General features: G+C 45.3%; 1 protein-coding gene across 2 annotated transcripts in view; it reads left to right on the top strand.

Annotated features, from left to right (window-relative positions):
- Nucleotides 1–5,983, top strand: part of spop (speckle type BTB/POZ protein) — a 62,384-nt gene extending 56,401 nt beyond the window's left edge. The window contains exons 9-11 of one of the 2 annotated variants that reach the window (XM_026997944.2): nucleotides 2,132–2,254; nucleotides 3,028–3,170; nucleotides 4,782–5,983. In XM_026997944.2, coding sequence (XP_026853745.1) covers nucleotides 2,132–2,254; nucleotides 3,028–3,170; nucleotides 4,782–4,926 — 411 coding nt within the window. In that variant the 3' untranslated portion in view covers nucleotides 4,927–5,983. The remainder of the gene's footprint in view (nucleotides 1–2,131; nucleotides 2,255–3,027; nucleotides 3,171–4,781) is intronic. The other variant, XM_035527018.1, reaches the window with a different exon arrangement.
- The last annotated feature ends 21,966 nt before the right edge of the window (nucleotides 5,984–27,949 follow it).

The following is a 27,949-nucleotide window of genomic DNA, read 5'->3' as shown; positions in this document are numbered from 1 at the left end:
AAACAACAGCAGCTTTTCACAGGTGGAAAGTACAGTACCTGAAATGACTGAGATTAGCTACCCGTCACGCTGAGACATGGCAATTACCCAGACTTGACTTATTGGTTTTTATTTGACTTTCCAAACAAACAAAAAAAAGAACCACAAAGCTAAGATGGTAATGATTAAAGTAACACTATAGTGTGTTTCTCATTTTCTGTGTTGCTTCAGTTAGGCTAATGTTAACTTGTTTCTAAGATAAGGCTACTGTTTAGTGTTGGATGTTGCTGAAAATATCTTTGAAATGGCCAGGCAGTTGTATGTATGGTGTTTGTACTGATATCTATGCGCTTCTGTGCTCTCACAGCTAAATGCTCTCATGAGTGGTTTACGGCATCTTTAGCATCATCCTGACCGTTTCTGTTATCAAACAAACATCTAAGCCCTGAAATACTGCTAGTTCTTTTACTGAATAAATATAGGTGTAGATTAATTTTCATATAGCAGAAAGGACTGTGGGCAATCAATTGAAAGGTTGTGGGTTTGAGTCCTGCGTCTTCCGCGCACCGTTGGGCCCTGGAGCAAGGCGTTTAACCCTCTGAGCTCCAGGGGCGCCGTATAGTGGCTGACTTAGCACTCTGACCCTGGTTTCCAAAGAAGCTGCAATACGCACAATACTGCACGTGTTGCCTCGTTCGGAGCGATGACGAGAAGCCGACTCTTATTATCTGAAGGCTTTTTAACTCTGCTTGTTTATTGGCCAGCAAATGTAGACATTTCACCGCATGCACAGCAGCCGTCTCCGTAGGGCACGGCTGCAGCACGGTGGAGGGGTGGGGGAGGGGCATGGTAGTTAAGTCCACTCTCCTCAATCTTCCCGACCGCAGCTTTAATGGGCATTCAATAGCGGCCCGAGCACATTATAATGCTTGTCGGCTTGGCGCGATCTTATAGACCCTTTGCTGAGAAGATGCTTCTCCAGCTGTCTCATTATTTAATTCTGTGAAGGACATTGATTGTTTTGCCTTCCAGTGTCTAAGAATGTGCTTTCTCCCAGTGGTCACACATCATCTAGCACAGAATTCATCTCGTGGAATCGCACACGTTGGGCTGCTCTCGGCTGGAGCGGCACGCATTATGCCGTTAATACTTGAGACTTCCTGGACAGGGGTCCTGTGCGCTCTAATAATGTGCAAAAGTACCTCTTTTTGGGTCACGTCTTCAGCATGCAGGCGTCTAATAACATCTGCTCCATATCCTGTGTGTGTTACACCTGTTTGCGTGCTTCTGGATGTTGGACGTTGAGAACTCTCTCCCATGTGCTCTATAACCACGTCACAGTCCCTTCGCCCACTCACTCTTACAGTTAGAAAGGCTGGTGCTTGTTAGTGTCTAAACCTGTCAAATATGAATGTCCTGATTTTAAATCGATAAGTCATTTGGAATTGCCCTTAAACCTTCATAGTGGGGTAAAACAATGTTGTTTTTTAAATCTAGCTACTATTTGTAAACAGCTGCCGGCTTAGAGGAATGTAATATTCCACATTGATAAATGATGCTTGGACATTTGAAATGCAGGTAGCTCATAGAGCATGTGTTCTATTCACAGGTTGCCAGATCTAATATGATTTTCCTCTCAGCTTTTAGGGGCTTGCTGGTGTGGTTGCGGTACCATGGTGGACCATGGTTACGTAGTTTTCTGATTGCATTACTCTGGTATTGACTGGTCGTGGCTGTTCTGTGGGCGTTTTCATGAATCACAACACTCCCATGATGCAGAAAATGTCTACCAGCCTTTCAGTCGCAAGACATCTAATGGCAGCAGGCAATACTGTCTGTAGCTGTAGCATCAGAGTGTAGAAGCTTGCCAGTATCGTGCGGGCCGGTTCTCCCCCCCCCCTCACAGATCCAGCTCTTCTCTTCAGTCCCCAGTCAGCTCACCTGTAGGTGTTACACGGGGCTTCACGTGGCTGAGAGACTCCTCTCTCTGCACGGGCAATGAAGTGTTGGAAATGACCCTTACAGTGTGTGTGGGAGGCACACAGTGAGGACTGGGTAGAGGGGGGCCCGTGTCAGAGACCCGCCGCCAGGCCGGAGGGCGTGTGGGAGCCGTGCCGAGGGGACTAACGTGGTGTGGGCGGTGTTTGTGCAGAACCGCGTGGAGATCAACGACGTGGAGCCGGAGGTGTTCAAGGAGATGATGTGTTTCATCTACACCGGCAAGGCCCCCAACCTGGACAAGATGGCCGACGACCTGCTTGCTGCTGCCGACAAGGTGAGCCAGTGGGACTTGAGACTTGAACCGTTCCAGCCGCCTCGATAACAGGCAAAAGTCATCAGTCTCCTTTAGCGTGTCGCGTAAGGGCTGGGCAGTCATCACGTTTGGGTTCGGTCCTGTGGCTGACGGAGACTTCCTGCTTTCTGAAACACCTGTCTGCTCTTGTTAGAACCCTTTAGACTGCTTGTCTGGAGGTTTTGGAGCCACCCGCCCATGTATTTTTCAGGGTTTCCTGTTCAGTGGAGCGCCTCATGTACTCGGTCTCCTAATTACACCTCCCTCAGCCTTTGCTCTCTGGCCTTGCCTCCCTGTGTAATGGGAGGTTATTCATAGTAATGCTTTGCCTTGCAGACTGTCTGCCACTCTGTAGTTCTCCATCACAGTCAGCCGTAATGGGCCGGTGCATGTGGCTTTAAGACGGTCGTCTCCCCTCTGTGTGTGTTTTTCGGTGGGGGGGTGGGCACTTCTCCCATAGCTCTTCACACCTTCTCTGCCTGGAGGAGGTGAGGTGGGTTTTTTTTTTGGGGGGGGGGGGGGCGGATCCACACGTACAGCTGTGCCTGCGTGTTTTTTTATGATGCTTTTAGTTTCTGTCTCCGTGTCCTACAAGTTACATTATTGCAGTACGCAGTAAATACAGAGGAAAAAGTAACCAGCTTGGCAAACAGTGAAGGAAGTAATGAAGGCACTGTGTGGTGCTAATTTAATGCTGATTTCTACAGTCCTCATTTTCTCTCCCCGACTCCCTCGTCCTGCCCCACTCTCTGCAGTATGCTCTGGAGCGTCTGAAGGTGATGTGCGAGGACGCTCTGTGCACCAGCCTGTCCGTGGAGAACGCTGCTGAGATCCTGATCCTGGCTGACCTGCACAGTGCCGACCAGCTTAAAACGCAGGCCGTGGACTTCATCAACTAGTGAGGGGACGCGTTCCCAACACAGCTCCCATCTCCCCTGCCACTCTCTCACACGAGAGAATCACAAGCAACATTTTACATGCTGACACAGTACTAAGGCTCCCAAAAGACCCTGCTTGCATGCCCTCTGCCTCGGTTAACGGCCTGCTCGCCAGTTATTAATATTTTCGCAACTGCGGTTCACCCCCCCGACCAGGGGGATTTGATAAATGTCTCCCTCAGCGCTTGGGTACCTAAATAATCCCCGTTAGCTAAAGTAGATGTGTTGGGGGTGTTTGGACCCCTGCACCGGCGTTGAGTTTTGGCTTTTACTTCCTTTCAGAGCTCACCGTGCATAGCTGAGCTTTTTCTTCCTTGTTATTAAATCATTTCTTCTCATCCCTTCCTTCTCCCTCTCCCTCCCTCCTGGAAAGGTCTTATGCCAGTTTTCTGGGCATCCCCAGGGTTCCACTAGCTTTATTGGGTGGTGTAATTTTGAGTTCATTTTCTCTGTGGCACTATATTGGTCTCTAAAACTGGGCTAGGGCTGTCTTGTCTGGTCGGTGGCTCTCTCTCTCTCTCTAATCCCCCCCCCCATCTCTCTCTCTCTCTCTCTCTCTCTCTCTCTCTCTCTCTCTCTCTCTCCCTCCCCCCCTTTTCCTCTCTTTTTCTCTCTCTCTGTTGTTCTTTCTTGCTTTCTTGCTGCTCAGCAATCACAACAATAACACAAGCCACAAAGAGAAATCAATAACTGCAATGGCAGGGGGGAAAAAGGGGCGGGAAAAAGAAGACAAAATCCCTTGCTGGAACGAGAGCGCACGCCACGCGTTGGAGCGTGCGGCCGGTCCACTCCTCCCCGGCCGACGGTCAGGCCTGCGCGCACACTCGGCCCTGACCAGTGCCCTTGGCCCCATCACTTTCTCCTTTAATTTGTTTACGAGCAGCCTGCTGTCTCTTGGGCCCCTTGCGGTGTAATAGTGGGCCTATCGATCTATGGAGGAACCGCTGAAGGGTTCGACTGTGGCCGGGGGCGGGCTGCTGGCTGTGGGCGAGGGAAGGGGCGTTCCTTCCAGCCTGCTCCCAGAGCCTTCCCGGACGACACGAAAAAAGGCTGCCCAGCTAACGGGCAGGAAATGACCCCAGCTCTCGGCCGTGGGCTGGCGAGGAGCGCGCGTTTGGTCTTCGAGGGGTGGGGCCCCACGTGCCTGTCGCCGCCATGGCAGAAACGCCTTGCAGGCATGTAGGAAGGAAAAACTGTTCACTGGACAGTGGCCACGTGGTGCCCTTTTGGGAAGTTCGGGGTGACGTTGGCACAAGCAGTGGCCATGTCCCAGAAGAAGGAGCCCTGCAGCCTGCCAACCCTGATTTCATAGTCCAGTTAATGCCAGCAGGCAGCAGTGTGGTGGGGTGAAGTAGAGGACACACACACACACACACACACACACACACACACACACACACACACACACACACACACAGGGTAAATGTCATTAAAGGCCATTGGTTGGTGTGCGTGATAGTGCAGTGTAGCCCCCTCAGGGTAATGGGAGAAAGGGAAGGAACATTGGAAGATCAGGTACGTTCTTTACAACCTTCTGTATATTTCAACCAGTCTCTCTCTCTCTCTCTCAGCCACGCGTCCGACGTCATGGAAACATCAGGCTGGAAGTCCATGGTGGCGTCCCACCCACACCTGGTGGCGGAGGCGTACCGTTCGCTGGCCTCCGCCCAGTGTCCCTTTCTGGGCCCGCCCCGCAAGCGCCTCAAACAGTCATAGTGCTCCCCCCCTTCCCCAGCCTGCCTTCTCACCCCCACAGGACTGCCCACACGAGGGCGCCATTCTTAAATTTCCGCCCTGACCCCTAAATATGACCCTCAGTAGGGACCATAGCCGACCCTTGACCCCAAGGTACTGTGTCCTGTAGTGTCCCTCCCTGTTCTCCTCCCAGCCTCCCCCTCCTCTGTGTGCTCTCCCCAACGCCCAGAGAGCCAGGGACCCCGCGAGAGCTCACCCGCGGAGGCAACGCAAGCTGCAGCTGGACGGCCAATTCCCCAGGCTCTCCCCCTCCTCGACACCCCACCACACTTTCCCCGCCTGGCCAGGATTATGCGAGCTTTTAGTGGGACCTGCCGACCGTGGTCAGGGGTTTGAGACGAAAGGGTGGACACATGGACAACAAAAGACATGCACCGATGCCTTTGGATAGACTGTTATATATGGACACACGACACAGGCTGGACGCGGTCCGCTCGATCCGCGGACGATGGGCTGTGACCTGTCTCGCTGTCCCCTGCTATGGATTCTCCTTCACTGTGTGTCTTTTTTTTTGTTCCCTTTTCCAGTGGCAGACAAGTGTTTCTGTCCCTTTCAGACACTGTCGGTGGGGAACCGTCGAGCTTTTAAACAGGTAGCTTGTCTCCTCATGACGACATCGGCGTTCTCTTCAGATGTTCGAGTAGGTCCTGTGTCTTGTTGACATTTTCCCCCTGGACTGCACAGTGTGCGGGGTTACCTGGAGACAGTGACGTCTGCAGAAGCGCTTTTTCGGTGACCTGCTACGTGGCCATTTTGGAGATCATGGAACTTCCTGTACGTCTCCTTTCGGAGTGCATGTGATTGGACAGATAGAGTGTTGAAAGCAGGGGGATGTGTAAATATAAGGCTTTATTTCTTTTGATGTTTGAGACTTTCTCCTCCTTGTAGCACTTGTGTATTTAAACCCAGGCTTTCTGTATGAAAACAAAAACTACAAAAAAAAAAATTCTCCAAATAAAGCTAGCTGTGCTGACGATGTTTGGGGCTGGACTCGTGCAGTGCAGTGATTCTCTGCGTTCCTGTACTTTCTTTTCTTGTCTTTTCACATGTGGCCTACGCTGTTGGTTGAACAGAGGTGTGGCTGAGAAAAAAAAAAAAAAAAGGGGAAAAAGTCTTTAAGGAAACAAGTCTAGTCAACAGTTAGCATAGCGGGAGCTGCTCTGTCTCTGGGTAAAGGCGGAGCAGTTATATCCAAAAACAAAATGACGAATCAGTGTGAAAAAAATAAAAGTCTTGGCCTCTGATTGGGCAGCTTAAATGACCCCTCTCTTCTTTTGCGCAGCAGCAGAGTGAGATAACGATGCGCTTGTTTGTGCCCTGGGAACCATTGCTTCTCGTTAAATGGTGCTCTTGACAGGTAAAAGTGTGGAACTGCCTGGCCCATGTGCTTACACAGCTTCCTGCCTTTACTCCGTCTGAAGAACCAAATGACATCGCCAGAGATCACCCGATTCCTCATAAACACACTAAGAACATAGAAACCTGTCTGTCGGTGGTCTAGCTCACAGAATGGGTGCAAGTAACTAGTTGGCTGTGCATTTATCATAAGAGTTCAGTTGAGTGAGACCGTCAGATAACGCAGAGACGATTAGCCATCGTTTTCCCAAATTAGAAATGAATCAAACGTGCCAAATTTAACAAAACCAAGAGACCATTTCTCAAGCTAAGAGTTTGACCTCAAATACAGGGGTTTTTGTACAGATAATCTCGCTATTCCTGGGAATCCGGCCTCTAAACGAAGGTGGGAAGCTTCAAGGAGAAGGCCTGGAATTCTGTGGCGTCTATGTTCCATGTCTGGTAGATAATTGGAGGAACCTCTGCCCGTGTACTGCCCTCCTCGAAAAATGTGAATGAATGTGGCATGTTAATAAGGGATGGGAGTTTGGGTGAACGTGTGTGTGTGTGTGTGTGTGTGTGTGTGTGTGTGTGTGTGTGTGTGTGTGAGAGAGAGAGAGAACACAAACAGGTGGGATGGCTTTGCAATCTGCTTTACTTCCATTTCTTTGGGAATACACTCAGTATTGTAATTGAGTTCCGTTTTCCTCTTTTAAATTCTATAAGATGTTTTGCTGTGTTAACAAGACTGAAAGGAAATGTAGTAATGAACACTAGGCCAGTGCTGATCCTGCATGTGCGGGCGTGGTGTTCTGACGCCCAGACCTCCGTGGCGGTGTGGAGTGAGTAATTTGTTTATCGATGTGAATGAATTTTGGCACCGAGCGTGGTCAGAGCTCTCCTGCTCGAGGCTTCGGCGCGCCACAGTTCACTAAAAACAAGTTTCCAGGAAAACAGAAGTTTCGGGCTGTGTGAATGCCGTCAATACGGCGTTGTCTGTCCTTTTCGGTTCATGTGGGTGTGTGTGAATTCGCGTGTGGGCGCGTTGGTCTGAGGCTGCGGCTTAGTCTGTGCTTGCTTGCACTCGTCATGGCGGCAATGAGCTGCAGATGGAGAGATGCTTTGGGAATTAGACTGGCTACAGAGCAGTTTCCACAAACGGAGGTGTGGGTCGGTCCATGCCTCTCCCTGGGCATGCACTGTCTCACCCCCCCTCTCCCTTGCTCTCCCTGCCTCTCACCATCATTCTTTGTCTCTTTATAGTGGTGTGACAGGTCAAAGCTGTAAAGAGCAGCGTAGCTCTGTGTCCCCGTCATTGCTTGTGAGAGCGGAGGGGCGGGGAGGGCTGGACGGAGGTGCACGGCGATTGATGGTTGCTGCTCGCGCCCGGTGGTGGCCGGAGACAGAGGAGGGGCGGCAAATTTAGAGGAGGGACAGTGTACTACTGCCATGGAAAGGGCACAGCAGAATTGCCTCTGATATTCCTGACAAGACTATAAATACACACACGCGCCGCGCACACACACTCCTCGAATGTGCGCGCACACACTACAGTCCATGCTTGAATGTCTATCACTCATGTAGTATTTCCACATTACACACACACATCCCTATCTGAGAGACTCACACACACACACACACACACACACACCCCTCCCTGTGATGAATGACTGATACCGAGGCCTTGAAATAAAAATGATGGGTGGATAGTCAGGTGAAAAAAAAGGGAGTGGAAGACTGATAGAAAGTGAAACAGACCGACAGAGAGGTAGACAAGACACCTGGGGAAAGATGGAGAGAGGTGTGTGTGTGTGTGTGTGTGTGTGTGTGTGTGTGTGTGTGTGTGTGGATGGTATTGTGTGGTACATCTTGCATGACTGATCCTTAATAAATATCAATGAAATACAATGACCGGATCAATCTTGACTTGCTAATGCAGTTGTCAGCCTTCAGTAAAAGGCTATTGTTTAAGCCAAGGCATGAGCAAATGACTCAACCTTTTCACGCCGGCTGTTTTAATGAAGCACGGAGACGCTCCTGTTCCATGGCAACTGTCCTTGCGTCTCACGTCCTTCGGGTGGAGAGGGGGATCGGGCGCCAGTGCGTTGTGTAAATCGCGCCGCGCGCCAAAGCGATGATCACCGCTGACGCGGCACCTCCGTGCTTGTGACAGACCGGTCTCCTGCAGCTGCGTCCCTGGAGCTCCGTCGCTGCTGCACAGCTGCTTGCGCCGACGTGGAGCGCGTATGCGAGGACCACTGAGCGTGCCGGCGTGCCGCCTTTTGTATTGGTGCAGGATTCCTTGGGTCGAGCATGTTCTTAGCATCCAGAGGTTGCCTATTGTTCCAGGTCTGTCTTGCCTTCCTAAAAGAAGCGTTGGGTCTCCACGTGTCTCTCTGCTGTTAAAATGAATTTGGTCCCCCCCCCCAACAGGCTGCTTTGTCTGCTGTCAACACACCGAACGTTCCTCTCGAGTGGAACCAAACGTGCGCTCGTCGAGTATGCACGGCTTTTTCTTTTAAAAAAATGCATGCTTTTATGTTTCTGCTTAATTTGAGCAAAATGCAGAGGTGTGGTTTGCTTTGCTGTCTGCAGCAGTTCTCTGAAAGCAGCTTCACCCCCAGCCAACTGCTGCGGGAAGAGGAACTCAGACATGCACTGTAAGACAATTAAAACCAAACGGCCAAAAGGCGTGTGGGAGACCTTCCTGTCCTCTTCAGGGCTTCGGCGCTCTCCAGCTGTGCTCGTGCTCACTTAAACACGCTGTACCACACGCGCTCTCCCAAGCTCCTGTGTTTGTTGGGGCTGGTGTACAAGCAGGTGCTTTATCGAGGTGTCCTTTAAACCAGTGTCATTCTTTTTTTCTGACTTGCTCACACACATGCACTGAAACAGCAGGGAGCCCAGCTTTGTGTGTGTTGAAACAGCTCTGTATTCCCCCTGACTTTGGCGCAGGTGGTGTCGGACCGGCATGTGAGGCAGAAGAGGCTGCTGTGTGCAAGTTTTCCCCCTGTGAGCAGCTCCTCTGGCTCAGTCACAGAGCAGGAAAACGGGAGACTTGGCCCTAACGAAGCAACACTCATCATCTCCGACAACGGATGGAGGGGTGGGGGCCCATGCCCGTGCTCCTTTCTCCACTGTGTTTCTTCTGCGCACTCCTTGTGCGAGTGTGTGCAGGGGTGGGGTGTAATTTATTCTGCTTAGAGACGCTAGTGAAAGGTTTGTGTTTTTATTTCTGTCATTTCTGGCGTTTCCCAGGGTTGCCATCTCTCAAGGTTAGCAGTGCGGAGCACCCCTCCTCTCTCCTCACGGTACTCAGTAATGGGTAAAAGAGGGAGCGGTGTGTGCCACTGAGAATGAGCGAGAGCAGGGGAGCAAACAAGTGGCACAGAGTGAAACAAAAGATGGATCAGAAAGGCCAGCAGCAGCGTGGGGAGAGCGAGCCGGGCTGGGCTGAGGGACATCGGAGAGCAAACCGCATCCGTCGGATGTTAAACATGACCACTCTGCACAGCACGCTGGCCTGTCCCTTGTTAAGTAAAATGAAGTCAAGCCAGTCTTGAGCGAGAAGGTTTTCCACTGTAGCTGTCCCCTTCCTGTGTTAAAGGACCAGCAGCAGGCAAGGCCACACAACAGCAGAGTTCCGTCCAGCCAACACCCATTTCGAGTGTTTGTCCATTATGCGCCAAGGTCAGGCCTCCTCTGGGTCATTGAATATCACTGGGGCTTGAATGGGGAAAGCCAGCCAGCTATGTATTTATTTATTTATTTATTTATAATGTGTATGATGGAATATCATGACTGTTTTTTGTTGAAGATTTGACCCACCTATAATGTGGTATCCTATTCATCCAGACCTCAGAGAGGGTGCAGTGGCCTGCTCGTATTTAACCGGCCCTTTCTGTGTGTGGTTCCACTGTTTAGATGAGCATAAGTACTGGGACAAATCGATGCTGTAGGGTAGGAGTTAGTGATGATTTGCGAGGACGCACCGTCTGAGACATGCTGACAAAAGGCAATGGCCTTTGCATTTGGTCTTTAAAGAAGCGGCACAGCACACACAAACACAAACACACACACACACACACACACACACACACACACACACACGTGCCAGCATGGCTAACGTCGCATTGAAGCTGAGAGCTGAGCACGGGAGTTGCACAAAACACTGTACTGGCCCCCAGCAACAGAGGACAGAGGGGCTCAATGGGTGAAGTTTAGATTCAAAGGCAGCAATGTAGCTACAGTTGGCAAAAACCTGTACACGCATGCTAATGACTTTATAGCCTAGCAACAAAACCGTTCCTAAAAGAGGGATCAATACCAACTAAGTGATGAGGCCAAACTACAGACAAGGGAAATGTAAGGCTCTAAAAAGAATTATGCTAGCCATGCGTGGCTTTGGCTGTTTAGCATTAGCTAATGCTAAAACCTTAAGTAATATATTACATGTAGCTAATTTTCTAGAGATATTGTTAGTTACTTGGTTTATTTAATACAAAAACCACAATAATGTTAACGCTATTAGTTTGTTAGATGACCTGGTGAATAATGTGAGAGTAGAAGTTACAGGGTTCTGTTGTGTTCCACTCAGGTGAGCTCTCTTGGCAATGTTGTACTACGGGAAAATGTGCTTTACGTCCGTCTGTGATTTGCAAGCAGGCGTGCTTTGCCTTGTGTAGGTATGTATGTTGGTGTGCATGTGGCAGTCTCACTGCTAGAATGAGCAGACCTGACATCAGAGCTAACTGTTCAAACATGTATTGCACTACTGTGTTCTCCCAGGGTTCACTTGGAAGAAAAGGGGTGGAGGTTGAGCACTGGCTCGTTACAGTTTAAAGGAACAGCTGCTCAACCTAGACATGATGCACAGATTTGTTGGGACGGGATGAGAAGGCGCTGTGCTGCTTGACCCGTGTCTCTGGCGTAGGGGAGGGGCACGCAGGACAGGCACTGCGGTGGGGGCTTTTCGAGTTGAGGGGTCTGTAAATAAGAAATAAAAGTTAAAAATGGCCATGCCGCTTGTATCGTGGCCCGAGAATTTGGTGCTAAGCCTGCCATATACGGTTCATGAAAACCCCAGCCACTGTGTTAACATGTGTAAAGGGGGTTTAATGGGTCCCCTTTAAAGGACCATGTTGGAGTACAGAGCACACTGAAAAATTTAGATCCTATTTTGCAAGTCTGGTTGGGGTAGGCAGCTGTTGCATCACCTAATGTTTACGTGACTATGCAGAAGCAGCAGTGAGTGGAGTAATGGTGCATTCATTATATTGGGCAGTGGGCCTGTTCTTATAGGTCATGGTAATTTAATGTTTTAGTCATAAACTTAAGAACAAGTCAGAGTTTTGTAAATGACCAACAGTGGAAGCCATGAAAGTGACATGCTGTCCTTTACTGGCTGACACTACACGTGAGCTGTGGTGGGAGAGACAGCGCAGCTGCATTCGTGTAATCTCCCCATCTCTCTGCTCATCTCTCTCGCTTTTCTCGGAATGGTGCGGTGTCATGCCCTTTGATGAATGCTAATAGATGCTGGAAAAGCTCAGACAAAATGCATAAAGGCACGAGTTCCATTTATTTTTTGCACACTAACCAAACTGTCATAAATCTTCAATTAATCTTGTAGATTAATTAAGTCGTTAATGTTTAATTGAAACATAATGCAAAATCAAGCCTGCTAACGTCTATACCCCTAATGTAATTTAAAGAAGCATCACCTGTCAACTCTATTGTATTAGAGAATGGAAACCAACAATGGCAGCAGATTTGTAAAGTCCTGTAAGGTGTGAGGCATGGTCTCCATGAATCAGCCTTCTTCCAGTATGTCCCACAGATGCATGTTCTTCAAACCATTCCTGAACCATTTTTTGTAGTGTGGCTGAGTGCATTATCTTCCTGAAAGAGGCCACTGCTATTAGGGAATATCGTTACCTTGAAGGTTGTACTTAGTTTGCGGTAATGTTTATGTAAGTGGTATGTGTCAAAGTAACACGAGTGCTATAACCCAAGGTTTCTGAGCAGAATGTAGCCCAGACATCACACTGCCTGTGCTGGCTCGCCTTCTTCCCATAGTCCATGGTGTCATCTCTTCCCCAGGTGAGCAATGCCCACGCACCTGGCCATGCATGTGATATTAAAAGAAAACCTAATTCAGCTGACCTGCCTTTCTTCTATACTCTGCCTTTGACAAGGGCCAGATTGTGATGGCTATACGGCAGTGTTCTGGAGTAAAGTGGTCACATTCCAGAGAAATTGCCCCCTTGTCAATCCTGATGTTGAAAGAGGCGATTCTGTTCCCATCAAACAGCATTCATACAGGCCATCCCAGCCTGCGAAAAGCTTCTTTATATGGATAAAATAGGAGTGGGTAGGACTGGGCCCCAGTGGTGCTTGTCCCAAAGGTAGATGGTGATTTACGTTTTTGATTATTGAAAGTATCTAACTCTAGATCTGGTTTAATAAATGCTTTCCCCATCACAAGATTACAGGTTTGGATTGATTGGATGGGTAGAGCTCAGTACGTGACCAAGCAAGACCTTTTAAATGGGTACAGGCAGCTCTCTCTATCGGAGCAATCTCACATGATTCTAGCCTGTGTGATGCCATAAGCGTTACGTTGTGCCAGGGTTGAAAACTGACCCTGGTATTGATGATAACCATGATGCTTTAAAATAAAATGTTATGTTAATAAAACACATATGATAAAATTGTAAATAATCCAGCGCAAGTAAAATTTGGTTCATAATCTGACAAAGCAGGTGGCAGTATTGCTCATTAATGCCGGTTGCCGTGCACCATTAAAACAAAAAATACGACAGCGCTGTAACTAGCTAGCTAATTATGGATGTGCAGAGTGCCTAGTATTCGTATCTGTCTTTGCCGAGAGAACAAAATTATTCATTTGTATTTGAGTAAAAGGGCATCCAATTTGGAGAACGGTGTAGGGGTTGGGAGACAGCAAATAAGTGGTCAAAACTACATTGCTAACTATGGAAGTTAAAAAACAAAACAAAACTAGTAGACAACTGTGCTATTAATGGAGCTAAATAACTTGTTAGCGATCTATAGATTTTAGTGTCTGCAAGGAGGAGAGAGCCTGTCAGGCTTTGCAAATATTTCAGTCCTTGTCAAGTATAGATGCAATTCAATACTCATACAAAAGGTAGACCTACTTCTGCTGTGTCAAAAACGCAGTCCAAGTTACAGTGCTAACAGGCGAACGCTATCTTAATAATCGCTGTCGAATAAGATCTGCTGTATCTGTGTCTTCTAAGTTAGCTAATTCATATTTCCAGTTCATTTTTCTCCAGCCATGCAGCACACTGACTGAACAGAGAGCACAGCATGTAGGTGAACTGACTGGCTAGCTAATAACTACAATGCCAGAGCTAATGTAAGATGATCTCGTCCCTGAAAAACTTTGCTTGTCCAATAGGTAAACAAAAGTAACATTAATCTCACACATTGGGATTACAATAAATCCCAAACGTGTATCTAAAAGTCAAACTTGACATGGTCAACTCTTTAACTAAACCCACACAATTTGCATTTATAATTGATATTTGGACCAGTACTACTGGACATCCCTATATGATCTCAACGGTTCACGTCATCACACCAGAATTGAAAATGAAAGCTGCATGTCTGGATAGCACGTTTATTCTTAAGAACCGCACAAATGAAAACATTAAACAGGCATTTCAAATCTAACTGGAGTGGGGAATTGACCAGATAGCAGACATATTGGCAAGAGGATGATTGTCCCCCCCCCCCCCCCCCCCCCCCCCCCCCCTTTGCGTCTTGGCTCCTCTCAAGGTTTCTTCCTCATGCTCTGTAGTTTTCCTTTGCCACTGCCACCCTTGGCTTGCTGAGTGTGGGCTTGGACTTGGACATTTGTAAAGCTCCTTTGTGACATCTGTTGGGAAATTTGTAAAGCTCCTTTGTGACCTCTGTTGGGAAATTTGTAAAGCTCCTTTGTGACCTCTGTTGTAAAAAGCGCTATATAAATACATTTTGAATGTGTCACTACTGACATTGCCACCAATATGAGGGCTGCTGCTTTGAAACAATTGGAATCTTGCACCTGGAAAGGCTCTGAAGATTGACCAAGTGCATGGTGCTGTGAAGGCTCGCATGAGTGGTGTTCAACCATTTGACCCCTTACGGAAGAGACGGAGGGAGCTGGCGGAAAAAGCTGGTGGAACCAAGTCTCCCTCAATACACAATGGAGCCAGACATGACTAGATAAGGGTCCGCATGCGACACAATTTCCAAGTAAGTTTGAGTTCTGTGCGTAGAACTATTGTGAGTGTAAAAATAGACCTACTCAAGTTAAAAGGCAGTGACTGAATGTGCGATAAATATAAGAAAATATCCCAGATAAATCCAGAACGTTTCCTGATCTGCACACTGTTCATCGAGCCTGTTGTTCGGATTAGAAATTAGGATTTTTCTTTTTGAGACTTAGGCTAACGTTTACGGGCTTGTTGATCGGCTTTGGCCGTGGTGGTTACTCTCATGGGGAAGCCCCAGGCACCTTGTCCATCTCTACTCTTGAGAACACGTGTGAGGAGCCGAAGCCGCTCGGAGCTTTTGCCGATTCCCTGGCTGCAGAGGCCTGTCCTGCATCTGAGCAAGTCCATGCTGGCAGAAGATGACGAAAAGCAGCCTGATGAAGAGCATGAAATGTGCAATCCGCAAGGACTTGGAAGAGCAGTATGAAGATTTGGATATGGCTGCAGGTGATTGGGGTGGTGCCACAAGTTGGTACTTGTTCTCCAAGTGGAAAATCATGAAGTCCTCTAACTGGTGTAACCTGGATATCCATATATATATATATATTTTTTTTTAAATCCTTTATTTTGTTAATATTCTTAACCTTGCTCTTTGTGTTTTTATGCTTTGTGAGCTCCTGTAATAATGCAGTTTCCCTCATCTGCCCTATGCACTGGACCCAACATGGCTTGTGTACTGGACCTATGGTTCAACAGGTCACGCAGGAGTCCTCTGCCCAAGAAGGTCGCTCCCAGTTTCCTGCCCGAGCAGACCAGTGTCTTCAGCTCAAAGGCCTTCCTTGGTATTCTCAAAATGATAATGAGAAAACAGCAGCAGAAGGAACAATCAATAGACACAGAGAAGCTAAAACAGCAATCCTAGTTTATACATGGACATCCACGCCCGCCATTCCTGCGGACAAAGACCCTGCATTGGACAGCTAATGAAGAGAAGTTTCCAAGGTTGGCAAAGCTGGCACAGAAGCTTCTTTGTGTTCCTGCCACTAGTGTTGGATGTGAAAGGCTTTTCAGTTCTTTGGGGGACATTCATTGTTTCGCTCCAGCTTGAAACCTAATAAACTAAATGTGCTCGTCTTCCTACATAAAAATCTGCCATAGACAGAGAATGTGAAAAATGCAGAGAGGGAAAATGGTCAGTGGACATTTAAATCACATTATATCAGAGAGGTCGATTGTCAGCCTGTGGTTACGCGCACACACACACACACACACTCACACCATCTGTCCCCCAGCTCCTCACAAGTGGTTTTGTTTCAGTTGATATTGAATTAATGGCAGATGTTATAACTTGAGGATCTGTTGTTTGTCTGTTCTTCTGGTTGCCTTAGTGTAATTGTACTTTTCACGTGCTGTTGTACATTTATTGTTACGGATTCCAAAATTGTTACAGACTCTAGAAAAGACAATAAACAAATTTGAAGATGGATTTGATTGTTATTTAGTTAAATGTTCTTAGATATCATATTTGTATAGTGAAAATCTGATCTTTTGACAGCCCTGGTGTTCACTTGTATTGACAGCATTGTGATAGAGTGGCTCCAGGCAGGACTATATAGACCATCTCCACTAGTTAAAGATTGCAGGTTGCTCATTTGTTTGTGAATCTGGGAAAAATGTGAGATGGGAAAAGGTCAGGTGACGTACTTGGGTCATCAAGCTGGCCATGGTTCAGTGTTGCTGAGGCAACCTAAAGTTCAGGCTGTTGTGGATTTGCCTATCCCAAAAACCAGACAGAGCTGATGAGATTGGTGGTGATGTGTGGATTTTACCGAAGATGGGCAATTTTTACAAACTTGTTCTGAATTTTGCTGAGCCTTTCAAAACTTGTTACAGAAATTAGCCTGGTATGTTTGGAACGAGGCTTGTCGAGTGGCATTTGACAAACTAAAGGCTATACTGGCATGTGATCTGGTGCAATTGACACCGGATTTTAATGCCCATTTTAAGTTAATGGTGAATGCATGTGCGGTTGGGATTGGTGCAGTGCTACTCCATGCAGATGCATTAATTGATAAGACCATAAGATACTGTTCTGCAAAGATGATAAATTGCCATCATAAGGCTTATTCAAACGTTGAGAAGGAGGTCTTGGCAGTCTGACACTTTGAATTCTACATTTGTAGCTCATAACAGAGTTGTGGTTTACACAAATCATAATTCACCTACCTTCTTGTCAAAGTTCTGTACAGCTAAATGGAGAGTTTTCAGATGCAGGCTTGCATTGCAGTCTTATAATATTGTGGTGCATCATGTGGCAAGGAGGAACAATGTGAATACTGATGCATTGGCAAGGAGGCTCAGAGAGATGTGTAGGACGGAGTGACGTCATTTCAAGGTCCATCCTTCTTTGGGATTTGGATTCTGGCAAGTACGGGATGTCTTAAAGGGTTGGTAGGGAGGAAATTAGGACTTATTCTTTAATATCTAAAATTTGTATGCATTCAAGTTTTAAAAAAAAGTAGAAAAACTTGAATATGTAATGGAAGAAGGGCTGTTTTTAAGGGGCGAAGGATGTAAGGTAGAGACAGCTACTGACCGGTTACTGGGAATGCGGGGCTGGGTATGTAAGAGGTTGTGGTCTCTTTAAGGAGAGGAATTAAAAGCTCTTATGAGAGAGAAGAGAGGTGTATGAAAAGCTAGGGCAGCTCATTACCGATCACGGAGAAACCCTCTTTAGGAAAAAAGGTATTTTAATCCATTGAGCCACCACCATCGTAAAGATATGAAAGAAAATGTAAAAGGTAAAGGTTTCAAAAAACGGAACTGCCAAAGGGGGCTGAAGACGAGCAGAAGAAAAAGTGGGCAGATGGCAATTAATGCGCTAAATAATGCCGTTCCGATATGGCTCCCCTTTCTACGTCAAAAGGAGGAGGAGTCATTAGCATTACCCCCAAAGTCACTCCACCTACGACTTGAGAGCTCGTTTTGTGAATGTGCACCATGTTTTTTCTTGCACGTGCCAGACCCACTAACATTATGGTGAAGTTGAGAGCTAAGCACAGGGGCCTGCTGCTTATAGTCAATCAAAACCTGTGTGTGTTAACTGTTTGTGCCTAGCTTGTCTGTAACTTGGGTACACTTTGCTGTGTGTGTGTCTGTGTTGTTGCCAGAATGAGCAGAGAACTGACATCGGAGTTAATTCGGGGTCTGACTCTTGTTCAAACATATATGGGTGCAGCAATGTTTCTCCCAGAGCTTGAGTGGAAGAACGCGCTGGAGGACAAACGATTCATTATCATTTAAAGGAACAGGCACTCAAACTGGACGTCCGAACACAGCCGTTTTGACAGGATGACGACGTTCCCGTGCTGCTTGATCCTTGTGGAATTTTGGTCAAATCAAGTTGTACGTAGTTCATTAACACCCCAGGGAACTATGTTAATTTGTGTACAAGGGGTGTATTGGGCCCCATTTAAGCACCCATAGTGTTTATCTTGGGCTGCACTGCACTCTTGAAAGGTTGCATTCATATCGCTCTCATATTACATTCAAGTCTCATTATTCATTTCTGATTTTTTTGTTCAGATACGATTTGTCTGTTTTGGTAGTTCACATTCATAATTGGAAGTGAGCAGTATCTGTGGTGATAAATAATTGTTTGATATTTGTCAAGGGGAGATTACCCGCATCAGAACACTCCTTTTAAAAAGGTCGACTTGCCTCTGGCAACTGGCCCTAGTTAGCTGTGTAACAGTCTAGACCTTGTTTAATTTGAGGATCTTTTATTAAGGACTTGCTAGCTGTGCTAGCACAGGATAGGGCAAGTCATCAAGAGTCAGTAGTGGGGGAACAATAAGATCAAAACCATAAACTCTTATGCCCTGCCAGACATCAGATACCCAGCAGGGACTATAACTGGCCAGGAGAAGAATTGGAAGCTGCAGACATCGAGACTAGAAAGATCTCCAATCAGGCCGTGACGCACTAGCACCAACCCTTTCAAGACGGAGAGCACACAACAAGATGGCAACTACCAGCCCCCAGATTACAAGGTAGCCTAATATCTTTTGTACTATTTTGTTTGTCGGTTTCTGGGTTAGATTATTCATCTCAGTGACCTGGAATCTGCCAAAGAAGTCGTCATCCTGTACTAGTCACCTCATCAAGAACAAAGGAGAAGACAACCACAACATCCACCTCTAAAAAAAAACGCATCCGGATAACTTACCCAAAGAACCAGAGGCCCAAACATCTCCAGGTTTATCAGAGCTCAGTGACATACTATCCATCCGCAGCCAACTAGCCAGATTCAATGCAAAATGACCTCTGGTCGAGGTCCTTCAAAAGGAATTCCAGGCGGTTCACAGAAATGTGAAGTTCAGCCGAGAGCAAATAATGGATTGTTGGCAAAAAAAAAAAACCTTCCCACTATCAGAAGAAAATGTACTAATGAAGAGAAAAGAGCCATTATTTCTGTGGACACAACCATTTCACTACGAGTTATACTGTGTATGACTATGTATGTGACAAATAAACCAAACTTGAAACTGCTGATGGACAAGCCTTCTGAGATAGATGTTATGCCTTGGTTATTCTAAAGTTTAATTTGCATTCTCAGCTCCTGCTTCTACTTTATCATCAATAAACCAGGCTCTTTTTCTGCTCATCCTTTTACTGTTTCTGTCCATCCGTCTATCTGTATGACTTGCTATCTCTCTCTTTTATTTTTATATCTTCCAATCCATCTGTCACCATATCTGATTTGCATTTCTACCTACCAATTATTTGCCCATATCTCTATCCTTAATTCCTACCTATTAATCTTTTTCCCTCCCTACCCTTCCCACATAAAGGCCTACATCATCATAGATAAACCAGTGATGATAGATAATGCAGTCACAGTTCATTATTACTATTAATCAAATGCACATTGCCATAACCTGTGCACTTAACACAACACATGTTTTGAATTTCTTGTTTTAGCATTACTTGTATCCCTTTTTGTTTCTTTGTAATATCACGCATTCTTCATATTCTTGGTGTATATATACAGTACCAGTCAAACTTCTCATTCAGAGGTTTTTTTGTTTTAGTTTTGGTTTCTTATTCTTTACAGTGTAGATTAATATTGAAGACATCGAAGTAGTAAACAAAGTGTAAAACAAGCTAGAATGTGTTTAATACTTTAGGTTCTTTAAAGTAGCAACCTTTTGCTTTGATTACAGCTTTTCATACTCTTGGCATACTCTTAATAACCTTCATGATGTGGTAACCTGGGATGGTTTTGCAATAGTCTTGAAGGACTTGCAAGAGGTGCTGAGCACTCTGTGGTCCAACTCAGCCCATATCCTCTCAGTTTGGGTTCGTGTCAGGTGATTGTGAAGGCCACGCCACCTGGAGGTGATTTTGGGCTCATTGTCTTGTTGAAAAACAAATGATGGTCACACTAAGCGCAAACCAGAAGGGACGGCAGGTCACGAAAGCTGTGGTAGCCGGGCTCATTAAGGGTGCTCTGAGTTTAGAGTACATTGCCAGCAGTGTCACCTGCAGGGCAGCCCCACACCACCACACCACCTCGATGCTTCATGGTGGAGTCACACGTAGAAACCATCCGCTCAACTTTGCTGCATCTCAAAACTCTCAAATTTCAACTCATCAGACCAAAGTACAGACTTTCATGCTCTAATGTTCCTCAGTGGTGGTTTCTTTGCAGGGGTTCGACCATGAAGGCCTGTTTCCTGCAGTCTTCTCTGAGCAGCTCATGTTGAGGTGAGTCTTCTACTTGAACTCTCTGAAACATTTATTTGACCTATAATCTGAGGAGCTGTTAATTTGTGGTTTCTTAGGCGGGTAACTCTAATGAACATCTTTGCGGCAGAGGTAAATGGACTTCCTTTCCTGGGATGGTCCTCATGCGATCCAGTTATAGACATAGTACACATACTGCAAAGGCTGAAAAGGCAACACTGCAAGAATACACACATTCAAAGCTGATCAACAGTTAAAAAGTGTACAAATTTTAAATAGCTAAAAATGTAATCTCTCACATTTCTAGCCTGGAACACTGACAAAATTGGCTCTCAGGATAAAAAATTAACTAAATACACATATATGTTTATTACACGAAACCAACGTATCAGTACTGGAACATAAACTGGATTCACTGCATTTTCTGTCCATCATAATTAACAACAAAGACTTGTTTACAAGGATCTGATATGCTTATTTATTATTTTCACTCATCATACCACTATTTCTGATCCAGAAGGATGATTGATCATCATAAACATCACCATCAATAACAATACAGCTGCCGTTGCAAATAAATAAATAAATAAATAAATATATATATATATATATATATATATATATATATATATATATATATATATATATATAGCCAAAATACTGATGAGTCTCCTTTATTTCATAACCCCTTCAAAAATCTTTTACAACCTGTCTGGATCACCAGTCATAGTTGGAGGTGATTTTAATACAGTCCTTGATTCCAACAGATCAGCAAAAAAACTCAATGCACACAATTGACACTCCACAGATACAATAACACTTCATGAGATTTTGGTTTGGCTGGTGATTAAAACACTCAAACATCAAAGAATTCTCATTCTACTCAGAAGTCCACTGCTTATACTCGCACAGAAACTTCCCCCTAATTAGTAATTAATTTATCCTAGACATATCAGATACACAAATTCATCCTATTATTATTAGGGACCATGCCCGATATCTGGAAGGCATGAGCACAAATCAACTTTCAGACGCCATCGTAACACACAGTGAATTTGACGATTACATCAAAAAATATTATACATTATCTTTCACCATCTTTGTTGTGAGAGATGGGGAAAGCCATGCAAAGAGGAAAAATGTCATATTTGTCATATAAGAAACAGAAATAGAATTTCAATTAAAACAAAAAAATAAAATAATTAAAAACTATATTAGGTAATAACCCAGAACAAGAAGCACAAAATGAATTACGGAAATACAAGACAAACAATGTATTACAGAGACGTGACAATTTATTATACATGTCAAAGGTGAAGAACCCGAGAAGGGGGGAAGCAAACTCAAGTCTCCAACTTGTTTTAATGAACCATTGTGACGTGTGCGGGGAAGGGAGCGAGTTCCAAGTGCACGTTCGAGTGTCTGAGCACAGCAGTGAGCTAAAAAAGTAAAGAGAAACCAAAGCTCCGGCAGTTCAAGTCGCCGCGATGCAGCAGAGCAGTGGCAAACGTTCAGGTTCACAGCAGCTAGGGAAGGAACGCGCCTGTGGGCTTGAATAGAACCACACCTAAAGAAAGCTGACATAACGTTAATGACCGAAAATCGGTCATGCAAACACAGCAGGCTTATAAAGAGACGACGCAACAACATAACAACGCACGTGTGGCACAGTGAATTAGACTCACCATGCGGCACTTGTGTGAGGCATGGCATGCAATCAAAACACATCAGAAAAGCACAACAGAGAGCCCAACATAAACAAAAGGCTACGTGGACGCCAATGCCGCTAGACAGAGGCTGCTGGCAGGGAAGCGCTGTCTCAGAACCGCCCAGCAAAGCGCACGCCTCCTGGCATGCATAAAAACCCGTGACGGTGGTGAGGAGGTACAGCGGGTACCGTGAGACACCACACATCCCATGAGCACGGAGACCACCCTCTTCTCTGGACGGGGCCACCAATCATTGACTGGGCGTGGCGGCGTAGAGACCACGGCCTCTTTCCTCTACTGCGTACAGAGACATGGATAACTGAGCCTCCTTATGTTGACTGGCCGCAGAAACGGTGCTGTCTTGCGTCGATGTGACTCCCTCACGTCGACCAGCCAGTATGAACAGAGCACAGCTGGTCGACGTGTCCCTGGATGGCCCTCTAGACCAATCAGCCTGCCGACATTGCAGTCAGGCATGGACCAGTCAGCCCCTTTAAAGCAGGGTACATGGGGCCTAGCCCCCCCAAAAAACTTCAAGGGGGATCCCCATTCCTAGAACCAAGCCAGTTCCGGACACCAAGACCTCGGTCCTCCCGGCTATGGCTCTTCTCCCACAAGTAGCTTTCATGTCATGCCTTAGACGGGGAGGCGGAATGAAGCCCTGGTATGGGAGAGGCACTGACAAGTCTGGTGAGCTTTGGGGAGCATTGCCCCAACACAAGGCAGGCAAACGAGTCCACTGAGAGAGAAGGAGAGAGAGAGCTTTTACTTCTGACACTGGCTGTCAGAAGTAAAAACAAAAAGGAGAGCACTGCTTCCAAAAATGGTTGGTCATTCTGTCACCAGTGAGGAAGGAAGCAAGCAAGCGTGAGAATCCTGTTGAAGACTTTAACGAAACTGAACATAAGTGTGCATTAGCCACAGCTGAAGAAAGCCAACATAACATTGAAATACTTTTATTACTTTTCATTTTATGAAAAATTTGTTAGACTATGATTGATTGAAAACCTAGAATATAATGTACATTTTTCTTAACAACGGAAACATACCACTATTAACAATGGGACAGACATCTACACTAGAACATTCGGAAACAGACAGGGTTTATAAAGCTCTGAACTAAATGCCAAATAACCAAGCTCCAGGACCAGTAGGCCTTCCTGCAGAGTTCCATCAACATTACTGACCAATTCCATCAAACATTCTTAGCAGAGTAATAATGCAAGTCTGCCATTATAATTCATTGTTTTATTAAATGTAGATAGTCATCAACTACTGTATACAGACTACTCAACCAGATCCTAATGTTCATCCAATCAGAAATTACAGTAGTCACACTCGATGCAGAGAAATCCTTAGACAAGGTCAATTGGAAGTTTGAATTGCCACACTGCACAAATGTTTGACTTTGGAGAAACATTTTCAGTGGATTAGTGTTATATGCCTCACCCCTAGCCACAGTAAATACTAATGGCCTCCTATCACAAGGTTCCACAGAAGCACTAGACAAGGTTTTCCGCTCTTCCTCTTCCCATCATCAAAGCCATCGAACCATTAGCTGCTATGCACCAAAGCATAAACATTAGTGGAATTCAGGCACAAGACACAGAACATAAAATTAGTCTTAGAATCCAATCTGCTCAATAAGAGACCACACACATGATCAAAGGGTTTTCTAAGATCTCAGTCTACTCTATTAATTGGAATGAATCTATGATCCTTTAAAATAAAATGCAGTCCCTCCCACCACTAATCACATCACATACCTGGGTATCCATAATAATAGTCCACCCCCCTTCTACCTGGCTTGTACCTGCCTAGACTCAACTGTAACGAATTTGTATGGTAAAAACAAACCACCTAGAATCAAATTAACTACACTATAATACTCGAAGAATAAAAGAGACTTAGAAACCCTCAACTATTACCACTATCTTGACAACCAACCAACTCCAATAAATAGTAAACTGGATAAAGTCTAATCATGCAGACAAGCTGTGGATTGAAGCAGCACAAACATAATGCAAATATATTGAGGTTTCAGACTTGCCTTTAATCAGCCCGGTGTTTAAACACCACCACTGTTTCACCGGTCCGATAGCCGCTGCTCCAGCAGCGTGGTGGGTGTTCAACAAGTTCTCTTACATAAACTATACACATCCCAATTTGGAATGAAAAAAAAAAAAGAAGAAACTAAAATAAATTTATCCTGGCAAAGAAAAAGGTGTTACTCATCTAAAACACACATTTATTAATCCAACCTTATAATTCCCACAATTAATTCAGAAGTATGACATCAAGAATAACATTTCTGGAATTTCAACAAATCAGATCCCTCATGGGCACGAAAATGAAGACCACCCTCAGTAGAATCAGACTAAAGGAAACCCCTTAGAGACCACCGTCAGTGGAATCAGACTAAAGGAAACCCCTTAGAGACCAACGTCAGTGGAATCAGACTAAAGGAAACCCCTTAGAGACCACCGTCAGTGGAATCAGACTAAAGGAAACCCCTTAGAGACCACCGTCAGTGGAATCAGACTTCGTCAGCATTTTACCTTCACATACAATCCTACCCAAGATGCATAGAATAATATTCAAATGTAATACACCTGTATCCCTACCAACAACAAAATAGGAAAATGTATCCATCACTCCTGATCCCAGCTTCTGGATTCATGTCTGTGAAAATGTCTGTGACAACTACCACAATACTACAACTAATACAATAAGGTTATTCACAGAATTCACCATACCGGACATAAAATGTTCAAAATTGGATTTATCACTTCTGGAATTTGTAATCAGTACACACAAAGCACTCCAGTCAGTTCTACACACGCCATGTGCTTCTGGCAAACAATGATCATTCCCCTGCCCTGTGGCTACATACAGCTTTCCTGCTGTCACCGTCAAGCCGCCTGCTAGGAGATGCATTGCCAATCAATATGAGAAAGAAAGACACAAAAGCAAACATCCTGGAACTAGAAATCAAAAAATGCATTCAACATTCCCTACTGGAAGAACCTGTTAATAGGATGTATATCAATGGAAAAAATAACCTGCTTGGATAAAAAATAAAGCATTTGACCTAACCTTGACATCGTTCATCAATCATTTGCGGCAACAATACACAAATAAGAATTAGCATGAAATAAACACAGGTTTATCCTGAGAGCCATACTACATATCTACAAACACTCCCAGCCATTCGTACACAGTCTACTTCCCTTTGTATTCACACCATCTTTACTTGCACTGCACCACTCTCATTCATACACACACTACTCACACACAGATACATCCACCCAAACAAGTATCAGTATATATTATGATGTCAATTATCTTCAGTGCCATAATTATATTGTGATCTCAGATTTTTCATCTTTCTATCTCCTTCCTCCTCTTTTTCCCCTTCTCTCGTTTCCCATGTGTTTATTTCTGATTGATTGAGTGATTTTTAAATATCCCTCCATTTTTGTGGGTCGTGTATGTGTGTGTGTGTGTGTGTGTGTGTGTGTGTGATTTTTTATATTTATATATATATATATATATATATATATATATATATATATATATATATATATATATATGGCTAGAAAAGGCAGGACTTAAAGGCAGCACAGTCACTAATCATGGCAGTACAAGATCAAGCACAAAGTACTAGCTCAGCTAAAGCAGGGCTGCATTGTTCCAGAGATGGCCTGCGATGCAGGCTGTACAAAGGAGACAGTCCAGCACTTAGTAGCAGGATGCATGATGCTGGCAGGGATAGCAGGCACTGAGACACCCAACCAAGTGGCTGGGATCATGTACAGATGAGCTAGACACCTCCAAGTCCAAATGCAAAACTGCAGAGACTGGTGGAGAACAAATCTAAGATCCTGTGGGAACTCCAGATCCAGACAGATAAACAAGTAGTGGTGAACCAACCAGACGCTGTGATCATGGAAAAGATGCAGTGATAATGGATGTGTTAGTCCCAAGTGGTGGAAACATCCAAAGGAAGAAATATGAAAAGTTGGGGAAAAAAATACCAAGAACTGAAGGAAGAAATAGAATCTGGAGGTTAACCCCACGGCTCTCCCAGTGCTAATGGAGACAGCAAGCGCTCTGACCCCTACGCTGGTGCAGTGGCTCTATCAGATCTCAAGAATGACATCAATCTCCGTTCAGAAAAGTGCAATCCTAAGAACAGAAAAAATGCTACACTGCACCCTCTGGAAGAAGCACAAGGAAGAAAGGGTGGGAAAGGAATGAAATATTATATGTAATATAAAATATTGGATACAGCAAAGAAAAGTTGTTCTGCCAGTGTTCTCTTCCCTTTTTTCTTGCTTTGTATTATTCTTTTTTTTGTATTGTCTTGTTCTTTTCCCTGTTATGGATTCATAACGCGTTAAAAAGGATTCTAACGTTTCCTCCCTCTCACCATTTCCCCCTTTACCCCCCATCCTCTTACCTGAGAACACGTTCTTGCCCCCCACTGTGGGTCGGAGGGGTGTAATTGGCACTGCTGCTGTAGGGTTTTGTATTGAGAAGGGCTTTAATCTTTAATCTTGCTCAAAATGCAGAGTGAAGGCTGGAGGCAAGCAGGGATTTTTGAGTGTGTGTGTGTGTGTGCGTGTGTGTGTGTGTGTGTGTGTGTGCGCACGCACCTCTAACAAACTGCGGAAGATTTGCATCGTTTACTGTGTGAACTGCATAGGTTCCTTTATAATGGGGGAAGGACACAATCTGGTATCCGTGTGTAAATTTTAGTACAGTGCCCCCAACATGCTTGGAACTGAAGTGGTGCTGATAATTGTTCTAATCGCAGGCAGGTGGAACTTACTATGATCAGACAAATGCAAAAGAACAGTCCTAATTTGCAGCTTTTCTTATGCGTCCTGCATGTTACCTGTGTGGATAATAATGTTCCACCTGCAGACCCTCATGTTAGGTTAACATTAAGAAAAATGGAAAAGTAAATTGAAGGTGTGTAAGCGGTTACATATCCCCTTGAAGAAGGACTGTTCTGTTTAAAAGTCTATGCTGTAGAACATTTTGTTTTCTGAGTTTAAGGTGCAACTAAATGGGCAAGCTGTTTTAACAAGATGCTTTTCTCAAATTGATAAAAACCTGCTGTCACCTTGTAAAAGGTCAAGTTGGATCAATTTGTCTCGTTCATCGTCCATCTTGGCCTGTTGTCTGTGTGTGTGTGTGTGTGTGTGTGTGTGTGTGTGTGTGTGTGTGTGTGTGTGCTGGAGGTGGTGGCTTCACGCTTGCGCTGGCCAGCAGCGCACTGAGGGGCTTTGCATGTCTAGGTGCTCGTGCTGTGACGGACGGATGAGGCCACACAAGCCTCATGTTAATACCTGCAGGTGCCTTGGGCAGCCGGGCCTCTCTGCAGTGCTTAGAGTGGTGTGTAGAGGGGAGGAATGATCACTCACTCTAATGGGAGACATGCCTGATGCACGAGGCCGGCAGTTCTTCAGAAAGAGGCTTAATTGTGTCCTCCTGCATGTCTCACAAACACCCTCTCTCTTTTTCACTATCGCATGCGCGTACACACAGCGCACACACACGTGCACACCCCTACACCTCAGCCCAAAAGGTCACTGCCATGAAATAAATGTGTTTGTCATGTCACCTGAGCCGTTACCCGCCTCAGCTCTGCCTCTCTGTCTCTGTCTGCCCCGCTCCATGTCATCAGCCTGCACCACTTAGGATTGCACTGGTATGAGAATTTCACAGTGTGATCATATAACTGTTGCAGATAATACCAGGTTCACTGGTATATGGTATTTCACAATTATTATAATTATTATAATGAAAACAGAAGGGTTTTTTTTTGGTTGAACAAATGGTTTATTATAATTAACATTTGACACCTTTTTATGGATATCTAAAAAAAAAGAAAAAAAGAGAACTCCAATTTGCACAAAAAAAATTAGGAAAAAGAAGCAGTAT

This window comes from Electrophorus electricus, chromosome 1 (genome assembly GCF_013358815.1).
Source record: "Electrophorus electricus isolate fEleEle1 chromosome 1, fEleEle1.pri, whole genome shotgun sequence".
Classification (NCBI taxonomy): domain Eukaryota; kingdom Metazoa; phylum Chordata; class Actinopteri; order Gymnotiformes; family Gymnotidae; genus Electrophorus; species Electrophorus electricus.
Note: the sequence above shows the minus strand (reverse complement) of the source record. Positions and strands in the feature narration are given on the sequence as shown.